The 25050-nt window shown below is 38.1% G+C and overlaps 1 protein-coding gene across 4 annotated transcripts in view; it reads left to right on the plus strand.

Moving 5' to 3' along the window:
- Positions 1-25050, plus strand: part of ECPAS (Ecm29 proteasome adaptor and scaffold) — a 57939-nt gene that overhangs the window by 3135 nt on the left and 29754 nt on the right. For 2 of the 4 annotated variants that reach the window (XM_039733225.1, XM_039733224.1), the window contains exons 2-19: positions 4558-4688; positions 7411-7527; positions 9070-9188; positions 10262-10414; positions 12449-12617; positions 13092-13231; positions 14401-14482; positions 14725-14844; positions 15017-15102; positions 15364-15442; positions 16530-16579; positions 17139-17205; positions 17306-17428; positions 18521-18624; positions 19708-19831; positions 21749-21829; positions 22543-22774; positions 23303-23394. In XM_039733225.1, the coding sequence (XP_039589159.1) occupies positions 4558-4688; positions 7411-7527; positions 9070-9188; positions 10262-10414; positions 12449-12617; positions 13092-13231; positions 14401-14482; positions 14725-14844; positions 15017-15102; positions 15364-15442; positions 16530-16579; positions 17139-17205; positions 17306-17428; positions 18521-18624; positions 19708-19831; positions 21749-21829; positions 22543-22774; positions 23303-23394 (2069 nt within the window). Of the gene's footprint in view, positions 1-1626; positions 1740-4557; positions 4689-7410; positions 7528-9069; positions 9189-10261; positions 10415-12448; positions 12618-13091; positions 13232-14400; positions 14483-14724; positions 14845-15016; positions 15103-15363; positions 15443-16529; positions 16580-17138; positions 17206-17305; positions 17429-18520; positions 18625-19707; positions 19832-21748; positions 21830-22542; positions 22775-23302; positions 23395-25050 lie in introns of those variants that run through there. The other 2 variants (XM_039733223.1, XM_039733226.1) reach the window with 2 other exon arrangements.

Genomic DNA, 25050 nt, shown 5'->3' on the forward strand with positions numbered 1-25050 from the left:
TGCTGCTGCCATCCAGGAGGTGAAATAGAAATGCTTTTGTATCCAGAACTCTTCATTTGGTGTAGGGTCCTTTGGAGAAAATATGGGGGGATGCTTGTGCTTGTAATGCTTCTACACTGTTCAGGTAATAGAGGAGGGTCTCAGGGGTTTTTGTCTGATTTACTGAAACCATTGTTGAAATTATTTACTTTGTAGCAGTTCCACCAGTCTGTCAAACTGATAGTTCTCTGGAAAGTGAAGATAAATTCTGACTTCATGCACAGATCTGCTCTTTGCAGATGACTCAGACACTCTTTTTAGTTCCTCGGATGTTTTCTGGTTAACAGGCAGACTGTGAAGTACAGCTAGTTTGATGTGTCCTAGCCCCAGCAGTTTCTTGAGTCAGTTTTCATAAAAGGAAAGGTGTGTGTTTTGCTTGATACTGCTCTACACAAATGTGCATTGCTGAGGGATCTGTGTGGAATAACTGGGGTGCTATACATAATATCTATAAATGCCAGAGGGAACTGATTTGAAATGAAACTGTGTTTGGCTGAACTGAGAGATTTCTGTGATAAAAATACAGAGATAGTGTCATAGCCAGGCTCTTTTTTTGTTTGTTTGGTTGGTTTTTTGGTGTGGTTTTTTTGTTTTTTTTTTTTTGGTTAGTTGTGGGGTTGGGGTTTTTTTTTTTGTTTTTTTGGGGGGTTTTTTGTGTGTTTTGGGGTTTTTTGGTGGGTTTCTTTGGTGTTTTTTTTTTGTGATGAAAATAATGAGGGTAAACTCTTTGAATTCTTGGCTGTATTGAGGTAGCTATTTCACTGTTTATCCATATTTTTATCCTTTTTCCCGCCCTGTCTTTCTCCCACTTACCTTTGACATGTCAGTATTTACCAAATGGAAGGAAAGGGCACGTTTTTCCTGTGAGCAGGCTGTGGGGTTTTAGTGTTACTTTGGGTGACCACAAGGTCAGTTCTGAAGTAAGGAACCTTAAAATAATGCTGACAATTTTGTGAATGGTATTGCAGGATTTGGAAGTTAGTGTCTCATCATCAGTGTAGTTTTTTTGTACAATTTGTATCCATTATCTCTGTTTTGAAAGTGATTCCTTTCTTTTTTGTCTTTGCAAGATTGTTAAGTGCTGAAACCTGTATTCCTCCTAATAGTCTTAAATGGAGATTGGAAAGAACCAGAAGTGAAACATTCATTTTCTTGCAGATAGGTAGCTACATTGCCATGGTAACTTGGGAATTGCAGATTCCAAATACACCGTGTCAGTTTACATAAATTGGACACTGGTGTTGGAAGTAGAGATACAAAGATATGTCTTGGATTTTTGTCCCTTTGTTTCTTTTACATACAATGAAAGGAATATCTCCTTCATATGCAATGCCTTTTTCAGTTCTCCGTATTTATCTTTGTCTTGTAAACACCTTTTTTTCTCAAGAAAGTGCCACAAAATTGGCGTTTTTTTGTGAAAGTACTACACAGCAGCATGAAAAGAAGTAATTGTGCCAAAATACATTAATAACTGTTTCAAATTCTGCATGGATTTAGTTGTACATATTTTAAAAGTAAATCTACTTACCAGTTTTTTTTTTACTCATGCACCTTATTCTTTGTTGTGTTGTGTTTTTTAATCCATAGTGAAATGCTAACTGTCATAGCTGTGGCACACATACGATGTTTCTCAGATTGGTTTCCAGCTGCTAAGGCTTTTTCCAAATGGTTTTTATCCTTTCCGCCTCCCATCCTCCTTGGTATGTAGTAAGCAAGTTAGACATCTTGCTTATTTCTACTATCAGATAAGTAGATACCCTAAAATTGCTATTGTGCAGTTTTTCAGTTGGTAATAAGGACTGTAAAATCAGATGGAGAAGATTTTAGCTTTATACTGAAAAACTTTGGAAATGCATGACATGGGGAATTGAGACCAATTGCGAGCAAACTGTCTTGTTTGATGTCTGGTGCATAGTGGTCTGTTTGCTGGCTGTGAAGAGACATAAAGGAGGGAAAGGCACTTTCCTCATGCCAGCCAGGCGGTCTGCAGCACACACGAGGACAGGACACAGCATCTGAGATGCAGATACTTCATCTACTTTCCTGGACCATTGCATTGCGTGTGGTGCTTTAAATCACCAGTCTTCATGCTTTCCTGTAATGAATGCTGTCAGCCTGAGTCTTAATTTTTAGTAGAATAAAAACCATGGAGGAAATGTTTGATGTACAATACTTGGGAGGTTTTCTAGCTCTTTGTTTTCCTGTCCCACTGCTATGGATACAGCCTGCATCAGCAGCATGAGAGGGTACTCTGACAAACTCCTGGCCAGTATCTTAACTACATCCAGGTGACCAGTATCCTTGAATTGGCTGAAAAGGCTTGTTATTATTATGGCTAAAGAAGAATATCTGATGACAGTATTAGGGCTTAACTGACTTTGCAGCAGAGGTATAAGAAAAGTAATAATTGCTCTTGATATTATTTTCACTATTCTGGTTGTTGCTTGAAACTAGAATAATGGAGGAAGCTGGAAATGGGGCAGGTGCTTGCAATTCATTGCACTGCTGCACTTCCTGAGAGCACAAGCAAAGTGCACTCTGTCATTTTCTCTGCCTTTGAGAAGGTCTGTGTGTAGTCCAGTGACTACCAACAAATGGCTTTAGAGCTGACTTCAGTTGTGTTTCCTTACACTTGTTTTTGATCTGTTGCAACGTGAAAGAACATGTTGAGAAAGTTCCTCAGTTGATTTGCTTGAGAATGATGGCTCTGCGATGTTCTCCTGGAGTTCTAGGCCCAAGGGGAAAGATTTTATAGTTTTTATTAATTGTTAGAGCAATTTTAGCTGCTTGATGTGACTTCTGTAGTCCCTTACTGCCTGTGTGGTAGTGAGACACCAAGAAGGTCCTTGAATGGGGGCTCATTGGGATGGGAGGGACAGGAGGGGTGGGGGAAGGATGACACAAGAATGAAGGTGAAAAGAAATCAAATGTCATGCTTTTTTTTTTTTAATTGAAACATGAGATAAGTGTTATAGAGCCTTTGACTAGCTGACAACCTGAGTAGTCTGTGAAATGTGTCTCAAATGAGACTGATACATCTCTTCAGTTTATTGTATAGATGCTGCAGAGTTTTGGCAGTAGTTTCCTTGACAGTAAAATTTTATTGTCCTCTGTCTGTTCAGTTGCTCAGCAGAAAATGAAATTTTGTAAGTGGTATGTTTATGTTTAATCTGCATCTGGCAGAGGAGGAATGATGCTATGAATGCAGGGATAGCACAGGTTTTAAAAATAGGACAGTAAAGGCTTCTGGAGCCAAATCATCGTAGGTTTGCTGGTTAGAGCTGTATTTGCATTTCAACATCCCTTTTGTTCACTTTGGTTCTAACCATATCCATTCACCTCAGTCTTTACTGCTGCCCTGTACCAGTGCTATTTTTCTTTTTTTTCTCCCACAGTAGTCCTTTACAGTCAGTTTGATGATCCTCCTCTGCTGAAGGAGGCCTCTTCTTGGTCTCCCTCTAATCTCAGCTTGCTATAGGTCACTTTACATTAGTCTTTGGGGAAATTATTTCCTCTTTGTAAGATGTCTTAAGACCTTTAGCCCTTTAAAAGCATTAGGTCTCCTTGCTGCCTGTGATTCTGGGCTTCATTGCTGCAGGATGAAAAACATGCTTCTGGTCCTGTGCACAAGGACTCTTCTCGGTCCAGCTGTTAGGAATGTTGCTGCTGCTGGAGAGGCTTTGCTTTGCTTCTGGTGTAGCTGTTGGGGCAGATGCATGCTGGCACTTAAAATAAGGACTTCTAACCTTGTTTTTATAAAAACAAATGATCCTCAGCCTTTGTGCTTGAGCAATTGACAGAAGATTTTGCTGTATCTGTTTTTGTGAAATGACTTTTTGTTTGTTCCTTTCTGGATTTGGGGAGTAAATCAGCTGGCCAGAGGAAGGTAAGTTGAAACACTCCAGCCACTTTGTTCAGTGATAGTGGGATCACACAATATGTCCTACATTTCATGCTTGTGCTCTTACTCCTATTGATGATAGTGCTGTCTTTTTGAAAACAGATCGGCTACTTGTAACAAACAAGTAACTCACTCAGCTAACATTTGTTTGGATTTTCTGGGAGACCTAAGTGTCCCAGTGGACAGGTGTGGACAGGTTAGCCTGTGTCAAGATGTCATATGAATACTCCTGTAACCCTAACCTGTGCGTATCAGATTTACCATGGAACAGGTGTCTTGAGCTTCAAAAGAACTGATTTTTTCACTCTATAGATTGTTTCTTGTGTTTTCAGGTGTGTGGACTGTACACACAAAGGTGGCCTTAATTGTTTTTGTCTTTGCTAGGAGAGGTTTCCCTATACTTGTGAAAGCTAGTGCTAGAAGCCATCAGGCTGGTTTCTACCATGAATCATTTTCTCAGTGTTAAAAAACTGTGATGAGTGCTTTTGAGATATAAGTACATTATGCAGCGTTTCTTGTAAGTCCATTAGGGAATGTTCAGAAAAAGTTTTCTTGCTACAGAAATTTTTTTTTAACCAGTTTCTCTTTTTCTTTTTTCTTTCTTTAATTAATTCCAGATCAGCTGGAGCGTGTGTTCTTACGTCTTGGCCATGCAGAAACGGATGAGCAGTTACAGAACATTATTTCCAAATTCCTGCCCCCTGTTCTCCTCAAGCTGTCCAGCACACAGGAAGGAGTTCGCAAAAAGGTAAATGTTCAATTTACCATAAAGATACACTGTCCTGATCAGGGAGAAGGAAATGCCTGTGATGTATCATGATTTGCTATGCTTGGATGTTCTCTGTTCAGAAAATTACTCTTTGAGGAAAATTTATCATTACTGTAATAGAGAATAGGTTCATTACACCTGTTAGGGCTTAAACAAAACAGTCAGTGCTTGTCAGCATGGGTTTTGCAGATGTATGGAGGCTCTATTTGTTTCCACTTGAGGTCAGCTAGCTCTGAATTTGCTTGGGACCAAGGCTTGCTGCCACAGGGACAGTTGCCTTGCCTTCCAGGGCTGTTGTGATTCCACCTGACTTAGGGCACATTGGAAGCAAGCATGCTTCTGTGCACAAAATACCATGAAGCCATACTCATTGATGTCATTCACTTGGCTGATAACTGGAATAAGAGCAAGAACTAAGTAGTTTTGAAAATGGACTGTCATGCTTACCTGAAAAAAAATCAGTTCTATGGTAATAAGACAGCTTTATCACAAAATTTACTCAGGTATCTTAGTATGTACCAAAACTGTTTGTTTTTTGCCTGTAACCAGGCATAAGGAGCAAGGACCAAGCAGTTTTAGAGGTGGAATTTAATATATAACTGGGGAATTCAGTTTCCTGTGTTAGGTTTTAGGTCTGGTAATAGGAGTGGACTGGAATGTGCTGGAGCAGAGTGCAGATGAAGTGTTGGGGGTTAGTGGTGGACAAGAAGCTTTTCATAAGTCTCTCTGTCTTGTAGAAATAGGGAAATGATCATATGTCACTGCATTTATAAGTAGATTTTAGAACCTGCAAGTTACTGTAGCATAGATTTTTCTCAAAGTTCTGCACAAAATATGTCCCTAAGAGTGATTACATGAAAGTGGATCTGTGGATGTCATGCCATTCCACTGTGCTGAAGGACAGATATTCCAGCTCAGACGTGTTCTTCTGAATATCTGCTTACCATGTGTGCTTGAAGCTGTGTAGAAAGGCATTTAACCAGCTGGTGAAATTTCTTAGGGTATTTTTCTATGATCTTTTTCTCTAAGCTGGAATCTGTTGTCAGTTATTTGGGAGTGTTGGAAGAATCAGGAAAGGGGGAGGACTAGTCATTTGAAAATTAAATTTTAAGAGGCCTCTTGAAATCACACAGCCTAGTTAAGGGTGTCTTGTAGTGGTACCAGTTAATGGCCTTTTACATTAGAGTGAATAATGAAATAAATTTTTTTAGTGTTTAAACTCTTGATTTTCATTCTCACCAGATGGTAATAATACAAGTGATTATGGCACTTGATAATTTGAACATGTTTCTTGAGTTCTGTCTTAGTATGTCCTACCCTTTCTCAGAGGGATCTGTACAGACAGGGTTTTTTCCCTCTCTATAATAGTATGAATTTGTAACTGTTGCAATAAATTTACAGCAGCAAAATTTGGTAGCTGTCAGTGTTAGTTTGTTAATTTATTTCTGGTTTTGATCACATGCTTGCAGTCAGCTCTGCAGTTTCTCTGGATATAGCTGGATATTATTTTGTTTGAGACCTAGTCATGGAGTGTATGTAAAGATGGTATCTAAGAGGCTGCTCACATGCAGCTCAGCATCCATCTGGTTCTGCAGTTTCCATTATGGGCTTCAGTGACAGCATATTATGACCAAATCAATGATCCCTTGAAAACGCAGGACACCTTGGCTTTTTGGCTTCAATTGCTTGAAGTCAACATGAATCTAGAACTGGGTCTGACTGATTTTGCCTGAACTGAATTGACTTCATCTAATGTCACTTCCATTTTTTTTGCACCACGTCTTTTGAGAATCTAATAAAGTTTGAAAGCAAGATGCAGATATTCAGTGTGATTTCTTGGAATGGATAATTGTTCCAGAGTAGAAATTGTAGTTTTTCAATATTCTTCATTCATTTATGATACTTCGTTCTGGAGATTTACAAATGGCACTTAGGTGATGCTAAGAAGCTTCCTAATGGGATTGTAGAATCATGTTCAGTTCTGGATGAAGCTGAAGGTTTTATCAGATGGGTTTTGGAAAACATCTGAGAATAAAGACTGTACAAACCATCTGGGCCTGAACTTCACTGCTTGGTAGTCTTCATCATGAAGGAATACCATGGTGCGCCTCTCTTGTTTCAACACACTCTGGCCCCAGTTTTGGTTTGCTGTCTGTCAGAGCCCAGGTTTATTCCCCTGGAGCTTCTGCCTGACATTCACAGCACTCCTGTTGACTTCTTCACTTGTTTGAAGGATTTCAGTTCTGTAAAGTTCCACTCCAAACAGTTCTCGTACACTTACTTGGTAAATTATGGGTGGGGGTATTATTTTTTTTGTCTGCTTTGTGAATTGGAGTTATTCTGCAGCTCAGTATAGAGCAGGAGTGCAGATTTCCAAGCCAGAGGCAGTTTTGACAGATAGTAGCCAAACTGTGGAGAGAACTAGTCATCTTCAGTAATCCTTTCTTTTATTTCTGTTGATGGATGTTATTGATCGTGGTGTTGTTTGGGACTTTTGTGTTTGTCTTAACAGTGACATGGTTTCAAGATAATACTATAAATGATGGCTGCTGATTTCTTACAAATTAAATAATCAGTTAGATCAGGCCTGATTTGCTTATACTAAGCCTACCTAATGGATTGATGTTGATGAGTGGACCCCAAAGTAGCAATATTAATGGTGGTTCTTTCAAGTTTATTATTTTTGTTTTTTTCCTGTCAGGTCATGGAGCTGCTGGTTCATCTGAACAAGCGCATCAAAAGTCGACCAAAAATTCAGCTTCCAGTGGAGACACTGCTGGTTCAGTATCAAGATCCTTCTGCAGTGTCATTTGTCACTGTAAGTGTCTTCAAAGACTGTTTGCTGCTTTACTTTAGCAAATGGAATATTCTTTAAAGGTCCTGTATTTAGCTCTGTCAGTTTTCTTAGCAAGCATGTAATTGCTATGAGGTTGATGTTTAAAGAGCTTTTTTATATTTAGTTTTACAGTCTGGTGTGGGTGAAACTTGATTTCATAAAGCATTTTGCTGTTCAAATTACTGACAGTTACTCTTGATATTTCATGGTTGCATGAATTGTCATTGCTTGTATTGTAAAGGGTCTGTTCTTTGTACCAATCCTTATCTTGATATCTGCAGCATCTGAGTTCTACTTAAAACACCTTTATCTCTTTGAACACACAAGGACCTGTGGTTTTAGGGTCAGGACCTTAGCTGAACAAAATGAAAAAAATGTTATTTCATAGATTGTGAAACTTTCATAAACTATTTTATTCAATCCAATTTAAAAAGTGAAAATAGTTTTAAAGTGTTTTTTACAAAACTATGAAATTATTTACATTTCAGTTTTGATAGGTCTGTTGCAAATCATCGTCACGAAACAGAAATGATTAAATCATAGGGAAACTTTTAATTTTCATTTTACTGTTAAGCCCTGTGTATAGTATAAATTAAAAATATGACATCTTAGAAATGTATGGAGAAATACTTAGACTTTAAACAACAGTGACATACATAAAAGTAGTCTTAGGTTGTCCTCAGCGAGTAGCATTATCTGGAATTCAGTTTTTAGAAATGACCAAGACTTCTGGAGTGCATATGTCTTGTAGAGCAAAATGGACCGTCTTGTTTAAAGATATACTTGACAAACTCTGTATTTGACATGTACTTGTCAAAAACGTCTCTTGGTTCACGTTTGTCAGAGATGCATATTACTTTGCATCAAAAGGCTTCGCAGCATTTTAACTCAAGTGTCATTTACAAAGTAGTGTAATGCACTACAACTCTCCTCTTTGGCACTGCTTTCAGCCAGGTCATGGAGCACAACTCTTACATATGCAGTTCTTGTTTGAATTTAGATGAACAGCATAACAATTAAATAGTCCAGTATTCAGTATTGCTCTGCTGTTCTGTCCTGTCACTGGACTCTTAACTGCATTTGCAGCTTTTAAATGAGGTGATTTAGAAACATGCTTTCAAGAGAAATTTTGTCTATACTGCTGACTTTGTAGTTATTCAATATTGTATTTTGTTTTATTTCAGAAATAGGTAAGAGAGATCATTAAATTTGCTTTCTTTTAAGCTGTTGCTTAGTTGCAGCTGCTTTTGGTGAAATTGGCAGTGAAAAAGACAAACCAGAGAGAGCTTTTTTCATTGTTTTTTTCTGCCTTTTAAAGTAGAGACCCAGCAAGACCTGCTGTGAATAGTCCTTGCTGAGTCTCCACTATAATGGTTGTCAGTCTGATAAGTCTTAGACTTAAGAAATTGGTCTTGCAAAACATACGTCATTTCCAGTTATGTAACAGAACATACAAGAAGCGTTTAAGGAGCACATACTTCTTTTCCATTGCTGCAATACTGTGTGCTTTTTCTACCCCTTTAGAATTTTACCATAATTTATGTGAAGATGGGATACCCCCGTCTGCCTGTGGAAAAACAATGTGAATTGGCTCCAACCCTTCTCACTGCAATGGAAGGTAAACCTCAGCCACAACAAGACAGGTATGACTACTTACTTTTGGAGTGAATTTTGTTGGTATTGTTTTAATAAAATAATTTATGTTAGTTGTTAAAAGATTTCTTTTCCTTAATGCTGTCTTCATGACTTAGGATGTTGTTGCCATGTACAACTTGGATCAGGAAATCAGTCATTTGAGTGGTACAAAAAGTTCTTACAGTCTAATGCTATAATGATATACAGAATCTGCAGCAACAGACTCCCTATATGATAAGAGGTCTGTGTTATGATGGAAGTGAAATGCCTGTCCATGTCCCCCATACATCTTCATCAAATTCTGGTTTCTAGCTTAAGGCCAGACCTTTAGCAGGTACCCTCTGACCAGCTGCAGCAGGAGCAGTGCTAGATGTCTCAGATTGGCTGCTCTAAATTGAGAGGTAGTGTTTCAAGTAAGTAGGAATTTTAGCTAAGTTGTAATATGTGAAAAAAAAGTGTTTGGAAATGCTGTGTACTAAGAACCTCTATGGGTGGGCCTGGTTCTTACTGAGATGAGTTTCCACTGTGTTAGTATTGGAAAATATCATTAAAATCATGTCTTCATTCACTCTACATACTGTAATGGTGTAAAAATATTTTTAAATTACATTACTGAAAGGTATTGAGTAAAATCTTGCTTCCATTCATGAGATTGGTATGAAAATACATGTTTTTTCTCTGTTGAAAAGGCAAGTACATGACTGAAGAGAGCTTTGGAAAACCTGGCTGTACTGCTATACATTTACCACTGTGTCTTGAGGATGAGACAGCCCTATACTGTATTTTTAATTATGGAACTGTCAAAAATCTGGACAAAGACAGTGACTGTATCTCTCCAGATGTCTGCATGCATGCAGATGCATCTATTCCATTTTAAGGACAAATCCTAACTTCTGCTTTCCCTATTTAAGTACATCAGGTGGTAAATAGAAGCCACTGGATTGTGAATATGTTCAACTTTTGTTAAGGTTTTCTTTTTTTGCTATTAAGGAACAGGTTTGTTGTAAAGGTTTCTCTTGTATGTTGTAAGTAAACAGATGTGGTTTTTTAAATGGTTGCAGTAAATGTAATTGTTTTTCAGCCTAATGCATCTTCTAATACCAACCCTTTTTCACATGAAATACCCTGCTGAACCACTGAAAGCAGCAGCTTCTCCATTTAATCTTGCTGAAAAACCAAAGACTGTACAGCTGCTTTTGGACTTTATGTTGGATGTTCTTCTTATGCCTTATGGGTGAGTTGATACCAGTCTTCTCTAGAATTGTTGTGTTCTCTAGGTGTGGAACAGTACAAACTACACCCTTGAAAACACATTTAAAGTGTGATGTTACTTCCTGGCTTGAATGAAAACAACTAAATTAGTTGATAATTGTAAGAACCAGATAGGAAACCCTTTCAAAGAGAAGCCTGACAAAAATGCGTGCCCATCTTTCTGCAGTTGAGTTTTAAGGCTTATTGCTCTGAGATCATAAGCAAGAATAATCTCTAAAAACTTGTGCTTTCCAGAGCTGAACTTTTGAACAAGATTGGTCTTTTGTCTGTTTTATAGTGAAAAATGTTCCAACTGCAGTGGTGTTGTCTTAGTGTGAACACTGTTTTTGAAAGCAAGAAGAATGTACAGAACAACTTGAATTTACTGATAACTGTTTGTTGGGAACCTTCTAGTGTCTAAAATCAATACTTTCTCAAAATGTTTTTCCCACTAACTGGGCTTTTTTTTTGTGTCTTTGTATTGCTAGGGGAGCTTTTGCTTTGAAAAAGAAAAATAGGGATAGTTTTGATGGTTGAACATGTTTCTATTTTTTTCTGGCAATAAAAGTCTCATAGTATTTGAGCTCATAATTCTTGCTCACCTGAGTGGATTAACCTGAAGGAATGAATTTAAAATAGCGAGCACCTGGTCTTTCTCCATGTCAATTTGTTGGAGCTGTGCTTTCCATCAGATAATTAGGGGGCCACTTCCCTTTTGTTTGAATGTACAGAATCTTGCAGCTCACAGTTTCAAACGTCTGTTCTTCTGTTCAGGATTCACACTCTCCAATTGGCGCATGTTAATTGCCCTTAGCTTCATCCATGGCTGTAGCTGCAACAGATTAATCCTTTGGCTTTCCAGTGAGACTTCACTCCCTTCTGTGCTTTAATACTCTGGCCAAACATGAGTTTTTAAATCACAGAATATAAATGAATGTTTAGAAGAGACGTCTGAGAAAACACTTGGAGACACTGAAAGTAGGAGGTGAAGGTTTTAATTTTCTTTCCAGAAGGTGCTAGAGAGTGTGTTGAGTTAGCCTGTGGCTCTAGTTGTCTGTCTCTTAAAAGTCTTGCTCCCTGGGGTGAAGCTATTTGCAGTGTTTTACAGCTAATTTATGCATGTTAGAACTTGGTCTGTCATTGTCCAGTTGTGATTTAGCCTTACAGTTCATCACAGTAAAGCAAGCAGAAAGCTTAACTGTAGGGTTAAAGCTCATAATAAAGTGTTTAAAGTTTTAACTGATGAGTCTTGGAATGAATTCCTATTGTTGAGATTCTTTACCTCTTTTTGTTGCCTGTGTGCTGAATGCAAAATGGGAGGCTGGCTGGGGCAAAAGAATTCTTGTTGGTCTCTGCAGTGCAATTTTGAGGCCATTTGGCCATCTTCCAAGGATACATGGAGAGGTGGGGTGGCTTTTATAAAAGCGTGAAGGTGAGCACAGGGCAGCTGGACTAGCTGTTCTTACAGAAGATCAAGTTATGTAAACTTCTTCTGATTTTTGCTTTCCTTCTCTGCCCAGTATTAAAACTGCCATTTTGCAAGACATTATCTCATTAATTTATTTTTTTTACTTCAGGATGTTTCCTGCCACTTGTGTTGCATATGCTTCATTGTTTCACTTGTTAGGTTTGTATTTTTTATAGAAATCACGCAAATGTTATTGGAGCTTTTAGCATGAGTTTCACGTAGTACAGCATGAGTATTTACTCCTAATGCAAAATAAATAATTTTTTCTGGTTTGTAAGCTAAGAACTCTTTCTGGAAATGCCAGTGGACCCTTCCCTTTTCTAACTGAAGTTTGTTTCCATTTACAATGACGTTGTGATGGCTCTTGCAGAATATATTGGGATAATTGGTAGCAGAGCCTCAAATTCTGTCTTATATTAGAGTAATGGCATTAATTAAAGAAAAATAATCAAGTTGGACAAGTTATGTGTCTTTCTCAATTCCAGAATCTAATTCAGCTGGTAATGTGGATTGGAAAAGGCTCTAATTAGTCTTTCCCTGCCTGCTTAGGTTTGTATTGAATGAATCTCAAAGTCGACAAAATGTGCCGTCAGCCCAGGGGTCTTCACCAAGTGGCGTGGGAGGTCCTGGAATCCCTCAGCCACCTCCAGGGATGAGTTTTTATGCAGCCAAAAGGGTAATTGGAGATAGTCCATGGACACCAGAGCTGCTAGAGCAGGTATTTAGAGCTGTGGGGCTGGTCCATGGTGAATTGTGGGTACAGTAATGGAGACAGTTGCAGATGGAGGAATGGAAAGCCAGAGGGAAAATATGTAACTCATTCTGAGCAGGTCTTTGCTTGCCCTGGGGGAATTAATTGAGGGATTTTGCATGATGCCTTAAGGAATTTAGCAGTGGTGTGATGGGGAGAAAGGTGATAGGGAAGCAGTCATGACTGCAGCCTGCTCTTGTGTTTTACTCTGAAAGATTGCCACAGTGTCTTCTGAAGCATCCCTTTTCAGCAGTGGTGTAACAAGAGTATCCCATAATGGTAATGCTGGTGCTTTGCTGCAGATGACTTTGACAGGAGGCAAGCTAAGAGATGGAGAGGATATGAACTTCTCCTTAAGCAAGCAGAAGCTGCTGATGTGATACAGTTACTGAGGCATCCACTTTCTTGTCAGTAACACTGGTTTTCCCTGGTGTTGAACAGTGTAAGCTGGGAATAGTGAAGTTCATTGAAGCTGAGCAAGTGCCCGAACTTGAAGCTGTTATACACCTGGTTGTAGCCTCCAGTGATACAAGACACAGTGTTGCCACTGCAGCAGACCTTGAACTAAAGAGCAAGCAAAGGTAAGGTCTGGATGGTTGCCAAAGATGGTGTTAGTATTCCTGAAACAGCTATCTGCAATGAATGTAGTGCTCCAGAGAGAGTGTGCTGGAGGTGAGGAAGGCTGAGGTTCTCTGTATATCTGTGAAGCTGCCATGTCTTCCCCCTGGGCTGGGAATAGTGTGGTTTGCAGTCTTGCACCTGGAAACGTCATTTGTCTCCAAAGCTGACAGCTTTAATTGTTTGGGTTTGATCATTTTGGTATCACTTCTGAGCCATTTTCTTACCAAATCATAAAAAATAATGGTGGTTTCCACATTGTCCCCTGTGGATTATCAGTTGTCAGTAAAGCTTTAGTAAGTGATTCCCAGAAAAGTATACTTTAATTTAATTTGTTAGGAGAGTAAAGAGACTAATTATGAAATGAATCATAGTCTAGAAAGTTTGGCAAACACTGGTGTCATTATTACTGAAGCTTCTGCTCACCTGCAGTTTAGCCTTCATCATCTAAAGACAGTGCTTCTGTCTTTATCTCATGAAGAGGCCAGAGTGATGGCTGTTGATACTGTTTGCTGAGACATTGACAGTGGGAGATTTGTTGGCTTACGTAGGAGGCTGGAGCAAGGCAGGCCCATCTTTGAAATATATATGTGGCTTCTGTAGAACTATTTAACATGGAGTCCAATTTTTCACTTTCTGCAGCTGAAGTCTGTTCATGTACCTCATTCATGACAGGGGAGATGATTCTATTAAATGATGAAGCCTGATTAAGGAAGTTGTTCTCTCCTGTGTCATCTTTTCTTCTGATGAGAAAGATGCCCAGAGAGAAAAATAAATGTGTGAACAATATGTAATGTTGAATGTTTTTTATAAGAAATGTATGCTGGTTCACAGATTGCTGTTTGATATTCAATTGGTAGATTACCATGTCTTGTTTCAGTGCTAGAGAAGGGAGCGTGTAGGTTTCTAACAAATTGATATCATGTTGTCAGAAATTGTTAAAGTGTAATTAGTTCACATTCTTTATAACTGTGTATTATGTGGATGTGGGAAAAGTGGTCAGAAGTCAAACTGTGAAGTTCAATGTAAATTTTGGGACTGATATGACTATGATGCAAAATGCTGTATTTTAAGAAGTAGTCAAAGGTCAGAATCATTACATGTTTGTGTTTAATGTGGTTTTTTCCTTCAGTTTAATTGACTGGAACAATCCTGCTATCATCAACAAAATGTATAAAGTGTATCTTGGGGATATACCACTGAAAACCAAGGAGGTAAGATTTGCCCCTAGAGGTGTCTATCTTCTTAATTGCTGAAGAAGTAATTTTAGTTGTCTTACTTAATTAAAAAAAAAGTATATGTATTTCTTTAATCTATCACTTCCTCTGATAGCTGCTTTCACTGAATATTTATGCTATTTGAATAATTTTTTTCTCTGTGCCAGTGTGTTCTGATTTGCAGCAGAAAGTAATTTACTGTTGTCCAGAGATGCACTATTTAATCTCTGTTTTGACAGGGATCTGTTCTGAAACCAGAAATGAAACGAGAGTCAGTCAGCACCCGTGTTAAATTAAAGATAGTTCCTCATCTTCTACGGTCCCGGCAAGCTGCAGAAATGTTCCCAGCTAACATTCAGGTGATGCTTATTTTCCAAAGCTACATTTCCTAATAAGTTTGATGATACAGTTCCTTCAGTACTTAGAGGTAGGAAGCATTGTTACTGATGACAGTGTTTAAAGGAGAGGAGGAATGAAAATCTTTGAAAGTGAAGCCAGACGCTCTCTAATCTGCTCCTTCCTTTTCGTCAGGTGGTATATGATGGACTCTTCGGTGCAAACACAAACGCGAAACTGAGAAGTCTGTCTTTGCAGTTTGTACATCATATTTGTATCATGTAAGTAGTTCAGAGAGCACAGTGTTTTTTAACTATTTGCCTAGAAGCCATTCTGTTTAATAAAGATATAGCTGAAGTAATGAATACTAAAATGCAGAGAAAGTAGGGGTTTTTTTACTTAATCCAGAAAGCTCAGTGTGTCTGTGCTTGCACACTGTAAGTTGTAATATCTGGTCTTAACACAGTCAAGACAAGTGATACTGGAGAATAACCTTTTCAGGGATGCAAAAGATAATATTTTGTTGGTTTCTCTAATTGCAGTTGTCCAGAGAGTAAAATAAAGCCCTTAGGTCCAATGCTTTTAAATGGACTTACAAAGCTGATTAATGAATACAAAGAGGTAAGATGAAAATTCTTTACTGTAATTCTTCATGTGAATACAAGCAAAAGATAAATAAATTTATGATGGAAACTGATGTATGTCTTTTTGTGTTTACTTGAGAGTTTGCAGGAGGATACCTGTGAAGAATTTTTGTTAGAAGAGAAGCAAATATTTTAAAATGCTATATAGCAAAACTGTTTTACTTATTTAACACCTATAGATATGTGCTTGGGCACCAATTGCAAAATCTGAAGAAACAGTAGTGTTAGTAATATAAAGAGAGAAGTCAAAGTAGTATCTAGTTGCCCTTACTCTGGAGCACACAAGGACCTCAACTCTGGATTTTTATCCCATTGTGTTAAGCATCTGTATAGGCCTGCTTGTTATACATTCTATCCTGTCTATCCAGACGTGGTATTACTATGGGAAGGGTGTTACCAAAGAGAACTGCAAATGCCAGTCTGGCCTGATGAGGTGTTTCCAGTGCTGTTTCAAAAGTCAGATTCCACATTATACTCCTACATGTACCGTAGATAGGGCAGATGGTACAGATCACCTTTTCTGCAGCTTTGAACTGCTTGCTACTTTGTTTGACCTTTGAATGTGGCCTTCTGGCCTGAGTTGGCGTTTCAATGCATGGGACACCCTGCCATTGGGAAAGGAATGAAAAAAGAGGAAGTAAGTCCCTGTGTATAAATGTGCTGTATTGGTCATCCACAGGATGCATTGTGCAAACAGCTTCCTTTGTTTACAGCTGCTGTTCAGAGCTAATGGTTTCTGTCCCTTTGCAACTGTTTCATATCCTCACTGAATCTCCTTATTTGTTTCTCTTGAACTGAAGTGTAGTTAGCTGAGACCAGAAGAGAGATTTGCATTTTGCCACAATTTGCAGTTTCTCTGTTTCTTAGACAAAAGTGTGCTCCCTCTGTTTCTATATAATGTTTTTATTCTTGGATAGAAATATGTTGTATTTTAGGATTCTTTCTCTATGAAAACCTGCTTGATAATTTGAAGACAGGATTTAAAGTAAATGTTTATTTATAAAAGATATACCTGTGTGTATTTCTGGTTTTGCTAAATTCTGTTTCTTGTTTTATTATTCAAGGATTCAAAACTGCTATCAATGGCATATTCAGCAGTTGGAAAACTCTCCAGGTAACTGAAGCATCATTTAAGCAATGGGACATTGAATAACTTCTCCAGAGTAACCAGTTAATTTATCAGCAGCAAGCTTTATGCCACCTACCAAATTTTTAGTTGAGTGCACAGTGCAGAGAAAAGTGTTCTTCTTGTGACAATCCAGAGATGTGAAAGGAAATATGTTTTTAAACTGATAGCTGCTCTAGCAGTGATTAATGGCAGCTCATTAATTATGCACAGAATTTAAGAAATGGTTCTGCATTCTGGATTGCCAGGAATACAAATTTAAGGAGTGTACAGCAAAGACCAGAACGCATGAAGCTAGGCAAGTGGTATGTTCAGTCACGTGCTGGTGATCTAAGTGGTTGTCCATAAAATGTCTTACTTTCTAAACTGTGTTAAGGGAGGGAGAATGTGCTGCTTTATGGTGGGTATTGCTTAGATAGAGCAAGCTTTCTGTACTGGCTCTAATTGTTGGATGGTTAAAATTTGGAATGAGGGGAAGGCTAATGAAGTGTGAAGCATTTCATTTTAATAAAACAAAAGCCTCATGGATTAAAATATCTTGTTTCAGCCGAATGCCTCAGCTCTTTACCAAGGATATAGCACTGGTACAGCAGTTTTTTGAAGCCTTATGCAAGGTGGGTGCTTGATGAAGCTTTGGGAAATCATTATTGTTTTCTTCTGATTTTTCTGAATTCTTGACACTATAAAGCGAAAACTCTTGGTTTTTTACTGCAGGAAGATGCTGATACTAGGCTTGCCATTCAAGAGGCTTTGTCTATGATGGTTGGAGCATACAGTAACTTAGAAGGAGCCCAGCGTACCCTGATGGAAGCTCTTGTAGCTTCTTATTTAATAAAGGTATTTTCAGTGGAGTCAAAATCACATACCTTAAAAAAAGAGCAATTAATTGTCTTCCTGTTTCCTGACACTTCCTGTTAGATAATTCTGGAGCAGATGTTCCTTTTATTACTGAATGTATTGGCGTGTCTCAGAGAAGGCAGGGTGTGTATGCTCAGATAAAATATTTTTAACATGGCTTGGTGATGGCAAGGAAGGTAATACTGCAGTTCTGTATTTGTTCTGTTTAGCAAAAAAACTAAATCCATTACAATTGCATTTTATGTTTCTCATAGTCTTCTCCTTAGAAAACTTTGAGAAGAAAATGCTTCAGGGACAGTCTTCTGAAACACTGTGGGACATTGAGAGTTTGGTAGAAATGATCATTCACTGCTAAGTAGAGTCTCAGCAGGCTGTGTGATATGTGACATAAGGCACCTGTGAACCTCTCCAGGAGCTTATCCTTGAGACACTAGTCTAGATTAAATCAGACTTGACTTACTCATTCCTTGAGTACCTTGTTCAGCATACACTAGAATTCTGGATTTGCGGAAGGAGTGATTGTTGTATACTCTGTTTTTGCATGAGTACTCAGTCTGACTGTGGAGGTTGTATGTATTTCTAGTGTAAGAAATAATTTTCATGCAGCAAACTCCTTTGCTCAAGGGATCTAAATCTCCAGGCAGTACCTTTTTGAGACTATGTTTACCTTACAGACACAATCAACACGCTAAGCTGGTATTTCTTTCCCACCTCTGGCTATGCTGTTCCTAAGCGTAGCCCTGTTTTCTGTGGCAAGATGATATGTGTCAGTTTCATTTCAAAACTACCTGGATGGAGTAGTTCAGTTTTTCAAGAATTGGTATGAATCCCTGAAGAGTATATGTGTTTAATTAAACATTTAATTCCCCACTTGTTTATATATGAGAACTTTGCTTTTTTTTTTCCTGTCTCCTGCCATATGAACTGTAAGCATGTGTCTCAATGTCTAAACTTTTTGAATCATGTTGGTACCAGAGGTCAAAACAAATGACTGATGATGTACAAGGGGTGAGTGAAAGTCATTACTGCTTTCATTTAAGACTCCATATGTTTGTATCTTTTCCCTTTAAGCCTGAAGTTCAAGTACGTCAAGTGGCTGTAAAATTTGCTAGCACAGTGTTCCCTCCAGATCATATCCCTTCCAGATACTTACTCCTGTTAGCTGCAGGAGACCCGTAAGTTGTTTTCCTTTATAAATTATTTTCTCATATATATACTTATGTATGTTTGTGTATATGTTTATATATGTGCGTACATATATATATATACACACATGTAGATAGATTCAATATAATATATATCTTTGCATTAAATATGAATACATGTATGTGTGTATAAGTTTCCACATAAATAACGCAAAGAAAATGTGGTGATTTGGAAATCAAACTTCACATTCTTGACATTCTCATGGAGAACTATTACTCTACTCAGTGACAGTCTTGAGATTGTCTTTCTTGTTTCAGATAAACTGCAGTCACTAAAGCATTTCATACTAATGATCAGTTGCAATTGCAAAAGTAAAAATGCATTAACTGAAATACTTTTACAGTGTCTAGAAGTTATTTTTTCCTGGCAAATTCTGTCATTCTATTTTTAGCTTGTATTTGCAGAGAGTTGAGCATGCAGTTTTGAGAGCTGTCACTCTCTGCTGAGTAGGTGCCTCATTAAATTACAGTAATCATTTTATTTGCAGTTTTCTGTTATGGCAGTGTAAATGGTGGGGTTTTTTTCCCAACTTACTTTAATTACTAAAATTTTGATGAAAACAGCTATTGTGTAATTAAGGAAGCTAAGCAGAGCAGCTGCAACAACCAGCTCTGTCATTGCAGTGTCAGCACTGTTTCAGTATTTATCTATTGTTAAGTAGATAATGATAAACCTAGTAGATGGCAGCTGAAGCTTGACTATAGGAAGTGATAGAGAGAAGTAGCAGATAGGAAAACAAGGATGTGGGAACTAGGAACTGATGGTGAACACTAGAAGGATGTAAGAGAAACAGAAGTGAGCTCATCTAGACAGTTTTGCAAAGAGCACTAAGTACTATCCTTTTTTCTTCCTGTCTCTAAAATAAAAAATATTACAAGTTGTAGTGGAAGATTTTTTTTCCTCTCTTTTCTTTCAGAAAAATCCAAAAACAAACCCATACCTCATTTAAAAACTGTTCTCTCTCCCCCAGCTTCCCAACATATCTTCTTGCTCATTAAAGGTTTTTCTTTCCTGTGGAAATAATGTCTGTTTCTCGTCTTTTCTTCTGAAAGGCGGGAGGAGGTACATGGAGAAGCCCAGCGGGTACTGAGAACATTTTCTGGAAAAAATGAGAAGGAGAGTTCTGGGAAGCAGATGCCTTCCTTCCCTGAAATGGTTCATTACATTCAAGACAAGGTACAGTGCTTCTGTCACAGTAAACGACAAACAGATATGTGATACTCAGGCATGGGATGTGTGGTCTTGCCTTCCCTGTGTGTGTTTCCTACAGCTGCCCCAAGGAATAAAATTAGTGAAAGTCAAAGTAAGGACCACACATAGTATTTCATTGCCAAGATTACCGCTTGTCAACACTTTCTGCTGACAGTGATTGCAAGAGATCCAAGTGTTAAGTAGCAAGACAGATCTTTTAATAAAGGGAGTGTTTTGCTTTCTTACAATTTGTGCAGATGATATGTGGAATGAGTTCTCAACGGTTATAATCCAGCATGTTTTACAAACACAGTTCCTGAAGGTGCAAGAAGACTCCTTTTTATTTGGCTAAAATATTGTCTGTGTTACACACTTCTGTGTATAGTAGCTGTACTAGCCTTACAAGCAGTAAAGGAGGTGTGGAGAATCACTGACAATATTTTTTCTTATGATATCCTACCTTTTAAAAAATATCAGAAGTATGTAATTTTGAAGCACATGTGATTTAGCACGAGATCTGTGATAGCAGAACTCTTGAGAGATTTCTTGTGAAATATATACTCTGGTGGTGTTGTACTCCACTCACTCTGTAGTATTTGAAGTTCTGTCAGAAAACCTGCTTTTTTGTCCAGAATGCTGACTACTTAAGTAGATAGAAAAAATTACGAAACAAAGATTCAGTTTTAGATAACACTCTTAAGTCCTGTTGCCCTGTAGTTAAAGTTCTCCTTAACATTTATAATGTCACTAAATAATTACGAATCAGTGTAGTTTAATCACTAGTGACAAAAGCAGGAGTCCCTCAGTCATGGGGGGATTAAAAATTTTTCAGATCTTTGTGTCCTGAAGATGTATTAAAAATCCTAGAGGTACAATTATTTGCTTAGTTATCTCAAAGTGTTATTTTTCACATACTGTAAGTAATCTGTGATATTTGGAGATATTTGAGAAGACTGTATACATTACTTGACACAAATGGCTGAGATGAAAAATGACTGTATGATTTAGCTTGATCCTTCTCTCCTTCTGAAAAAAAAAAATACGAAAGAGTAGGACCCTGTCTGCTGGGTATGGATGAGAAACCATTCCTCAAGGGAGTCACTGTCTGTTCACTAAGTCAGGTTTTCTTTAATAATTCTGTATGTTAATATTAAAATTAGCATTGCAAAAGATCATGGCATGTTAAGGGGAGTTCTCTTCTGCAATTGCCTTGTGTGTTTACTCAGGGACAAGCATATTGATGTGCATGTTGTCTGTTTAATACATACATACATACTGCTTTTCTGCAACATTTGCAGTGGGTGTCACTTAAAACCTCCTGTTTGGATGTTTTTCTGCTGGCATATTCCTACTTGTGAAAGCTAACATTTACATGGAAAGAAGTTGCTCACTTGCTGCTGCAGCCTTCCACATAGCAGGTAGAGAGATTACCTTGGAGTCTCTCTCAGTCTGAGAGGCTCCCCAGACTTGGCTGGCGCAGTGCAGGGCACTCACCTCCCAGGACTGGAAAAGCATGCCTGCTCTGCAGCCTCTCCTGGCAGAGCTGCCATTTTAAAGCTTTCTGGCTGCCTGTCAGGGGGAAGGCTCAGAGTTTGGAAGTTTGTGAGGTACTTTACTTTTAAATTCTTAAGTGCTTCTTTGTGTCCTGAAAGGAAGAAAGAATGTTGTACTCCTTCAGCCTCCTCTGCTATTCTCTGTCATGCATTTAGTTTTTACTTTCTGAATTGCTGTAAAGTAGATCGAACTGACTATTACCAAGTGCACTGTGCCAGAGCTGTTACACATTTTCAGTTGTTAAGTGGAGGATTAACACAGTCATATCAGCAAAATTTCACTGAGCTTTCCAACATCTCCGTTGTTATGGGTCTGAATGGTTCACTCTTAATGTATTCTGTTATTTAGGCCACTCACCGAATGAAAACTCCAGCTAAATATATGACTGGAACTTCAGCGTTGCCTTTTAATCCTGCCACATTTGGAGAGGTAATTGTCTGGTTTTACTTCCTCAGATATGTATACTACTATATCTCTAGAGGGCAGTGTAAGAAGGTACCATAAGTCACCCTACATTCTAAAATTCTTCAAAATGTGTTGGGATTAACTGTCCATCCTTTGTCCTTTAAAGGCAGTCCAAACATGATTGTCATGGGGGGTTTGGATGGAATGTTCACGAGAGGGCTGCTCCACTGCTTTCTACAGCATCTCTAATGGAGTAGCATTAGATACAGACAGGCAGTCCTGTGCAGAGGTCCCATTATGCTCCTTGGGGCTTTTTTCCTAACAGAATCCCAGGCTCCAGTGATCTGGAGAAACAAACTGAGATGGGAAGTGAGGTTTGTATTAGCAATGTGTCAGGTTGCATTTGTACATATTCCAAATTGGTATAGGGTATAGGCTGAACTTCTGCAAGGAGTTACATCAGCTGATGATAAACCAAAATTCTGCATATGATTTAATATTTAGACAGTGATATAGGGTTGTCAGATCTCTCTTGCAGAAAGTGATCCTAAGGTTTATTATGCTTTATATTTGTTCCTGTCTCCATGCTAACTTTTCTATCTATATTTGATAAAGGAAAAAAACTATTCTGATTTGGTTACATTCAATGCAGCATATTCTGTGCTCTTTTGTTTTCTGCATGGTTTTTCAAGTGCTTATGCATTCAGGATCCTGTGTTTTTCATTTTCTCTACTTAGATAGTTCTCTATCTGCGGATGTGTCTTGCTCACAGTGCTGGTGTGGTGCCAACCTCCCAGAGCTTGGCAGATATGCAAGATCATGCTCCAGCCATTGGACGTTACATAAGAAACCTCATGTCTGGCAACCACATATCCTTCTCTTCCTCCTCCTCCTCTTCAAAGAGTGCAGAAACCAACCCTGTACATATATATATTGGCCTTCTTCAGCAGCTCTTAGCTGGTGTTGGAGGTAAGAAGATGTGTGCAGCAATATCCTGAAGAAATGTCTTCTCTTACTAGAAATGAGTGTCTTGTTTTTTGAACTTGGCTTCAGCAATCATAGAGTTGAAACACAGACTATATACTATTTAGTTTAAATTTGTTTTCTTTTGTGCTATTTTGTAGGTGGGAGAAAGCATAGCTGTAAAATTGCAGCATCAGTTGACATAATAGTGTAAAATTGTGAAGCCATTGTATATAACAGCTCCTTCACCAGTGAATGCTGTGTCTGCCTCACTCTGATAATAGTCTATCTGTCACAAGTGTAGTCTAAAACATTTGAATGCATTTTGAACGAATTGCTACTAGTGTTTTCTTTTATTAGATTCCCTAATATGTCTCGGAAATATTATACCTTATTATTCTGTATTGTTTGTTATTCCTAGTGGTTTACAAATAAATGCCTGAAATGCCTGATACTTCTTTACCTCTTTTTCACACTGAATGTTATATTGTTGTAAATACTATTTAATAACCTTGTTCTTTAATTATTATTTAGGTTTACCAGTCATGTATTGTCTTCTAGAAGTTGTTTCAGTGTATCCAGAAAAATTAGCCACCAGATTTGTAGACAAAATGGATTGGATTAAGGTATTGTGAAAACCCTTTCTTTTGGTGTTTTTCTGGGGGGTGGATGGAATTTGGCATTAGCAGATTCTGGCACATTTCTCATGGTGAAACAGAGTATTACTTCCAAATATGCACTTGATTTGAAATCCGGTATTTCTGTTCACAGTCAACACCTCATAAAATGTTGTATGTGCCAGGATGGGGAAAATTATTTTGTGGTTCTTCTGTATTACTATTTTTGTTCATTCACTTACATGTTCTAGGTAGTCTGGTAGTTATCCAAGATATAGTCATCCATTTTTTTCTCTGCAGAAGAAAACTGAAGACAACATTCTGCACATTTTTGATAACATGAATGTTTTCAGTGGGAAGATGTGAATGACTTCTTAGAAGATGAGATTAGTTACATCCCTAGTTGTTTTAGAGACCTTCCTGTGCAGATGGTTTTGTTCTATTTATTAATCCCAGACCAAAAAAAAAAAATGTGTACACTGGAGTCTGCTTGGAAATAAGCCAAAGGGAAATCTATGTTCTCTAGATTCTTTTCTCAGGCAGCTCTCTGCTTTTTCATTATTTGCCTCAAACATCTAGGATTTTTGAAAGTCTTACAGGTTGCCCTTACTTTCACTGGGGCAATCTGGCAGAAACACTTAGTCAAGTATTAAAAAACATAAGAATGTATTCTAGTAGTTTCTTCTGATATCTGTGCTGCGTTGCGCTGTATGCAGGTTATCACTTCTCATTTACAAGCAGTTATGAACTGCACAGGAGAATATTTAAAAACATTGCCCTTTTCAGTATTCCTCATCATTTGTAGGAAACTCTTCTTTGTCCTGGGCCTAGTGTCCGTTTGCAGAATTAAGCTTCTAGGGATGGATATTAATAATACCGAGTTTCAGAAATAGTGTTGTAAATCATGTTTAATGTGTTTTTGCCGTGCCAAGTGAAACAAACAGGTTGAGTGGTTTGTTAGAAGTCAGATATGTGATCTGATGCTATGTTGAAGTTAACATTACATTTCATGACCCTGACAGATCTTTTCTTGTTTGTTTGCGTGGCTCATTTTGGTTTCTTTGTGGTAGCCCAAGGCACTCAAAGATTTGGGTATGAATTTTCATGGGAGTGTGTTGCTTTATACATCAAATTACTGGTATAGAGGCAAGATCATGTCTTAACAAATTACCTGAAGCTTCCAAAATTCAAATTTTAATAACTTGCTTGGACAATACAAGATCTCAAGTACAAATTGGGTAATTGTGCTTTGAGAACTTCATTTCCTGGACACTTTTTTTTTTTTGTCATGGTTGTGTTTGAATGGTTAACCCTCTTGAGGTTTTTTAATTTCCTTTGATTAATAAAAAGGGTATGGAAACCTCCAGCAGCTCAGGGAAAGTGTAGTGGTTTTGGGTAAGTGTAGAGGTTTAAGGTGTGGGGTTTTTTAGCACAGTATGAATGCAAAACCTGGAAGCTCTTAGCTCAAGACAAAATTCAGCCAGAAGTCAATGTGCATGGTTTTGACACAGAGCTGGTGGGTGGCCCCCTTATGGCTGGTGGTCTTCTTTCACTGAAGCGCTCAGTGTGTAATGAATGATTCGTTGAATTGAGGGCTGTGTTTCTTATTAAGTGATGATGCTCTTTGTTTAAAGTGTGCTTTCTGAATTAAGAACTGTTTATGTA

Source organism: Passer montanus, unplaced genomic scaffold, assembly GCF_014805655.1.
Source record: "Passer montanus isolate IOZ18808 unplaced genomic scaffold, ASM1480565v1 scaffold85, whole genome shotgun sequence".
Taxonomy (NCBI): domain Eukaryota; kingdom Metazoa; phylum Chordata; class Aves; order Passeriformes; family Passeridae; genus Passer; species Passer montanus.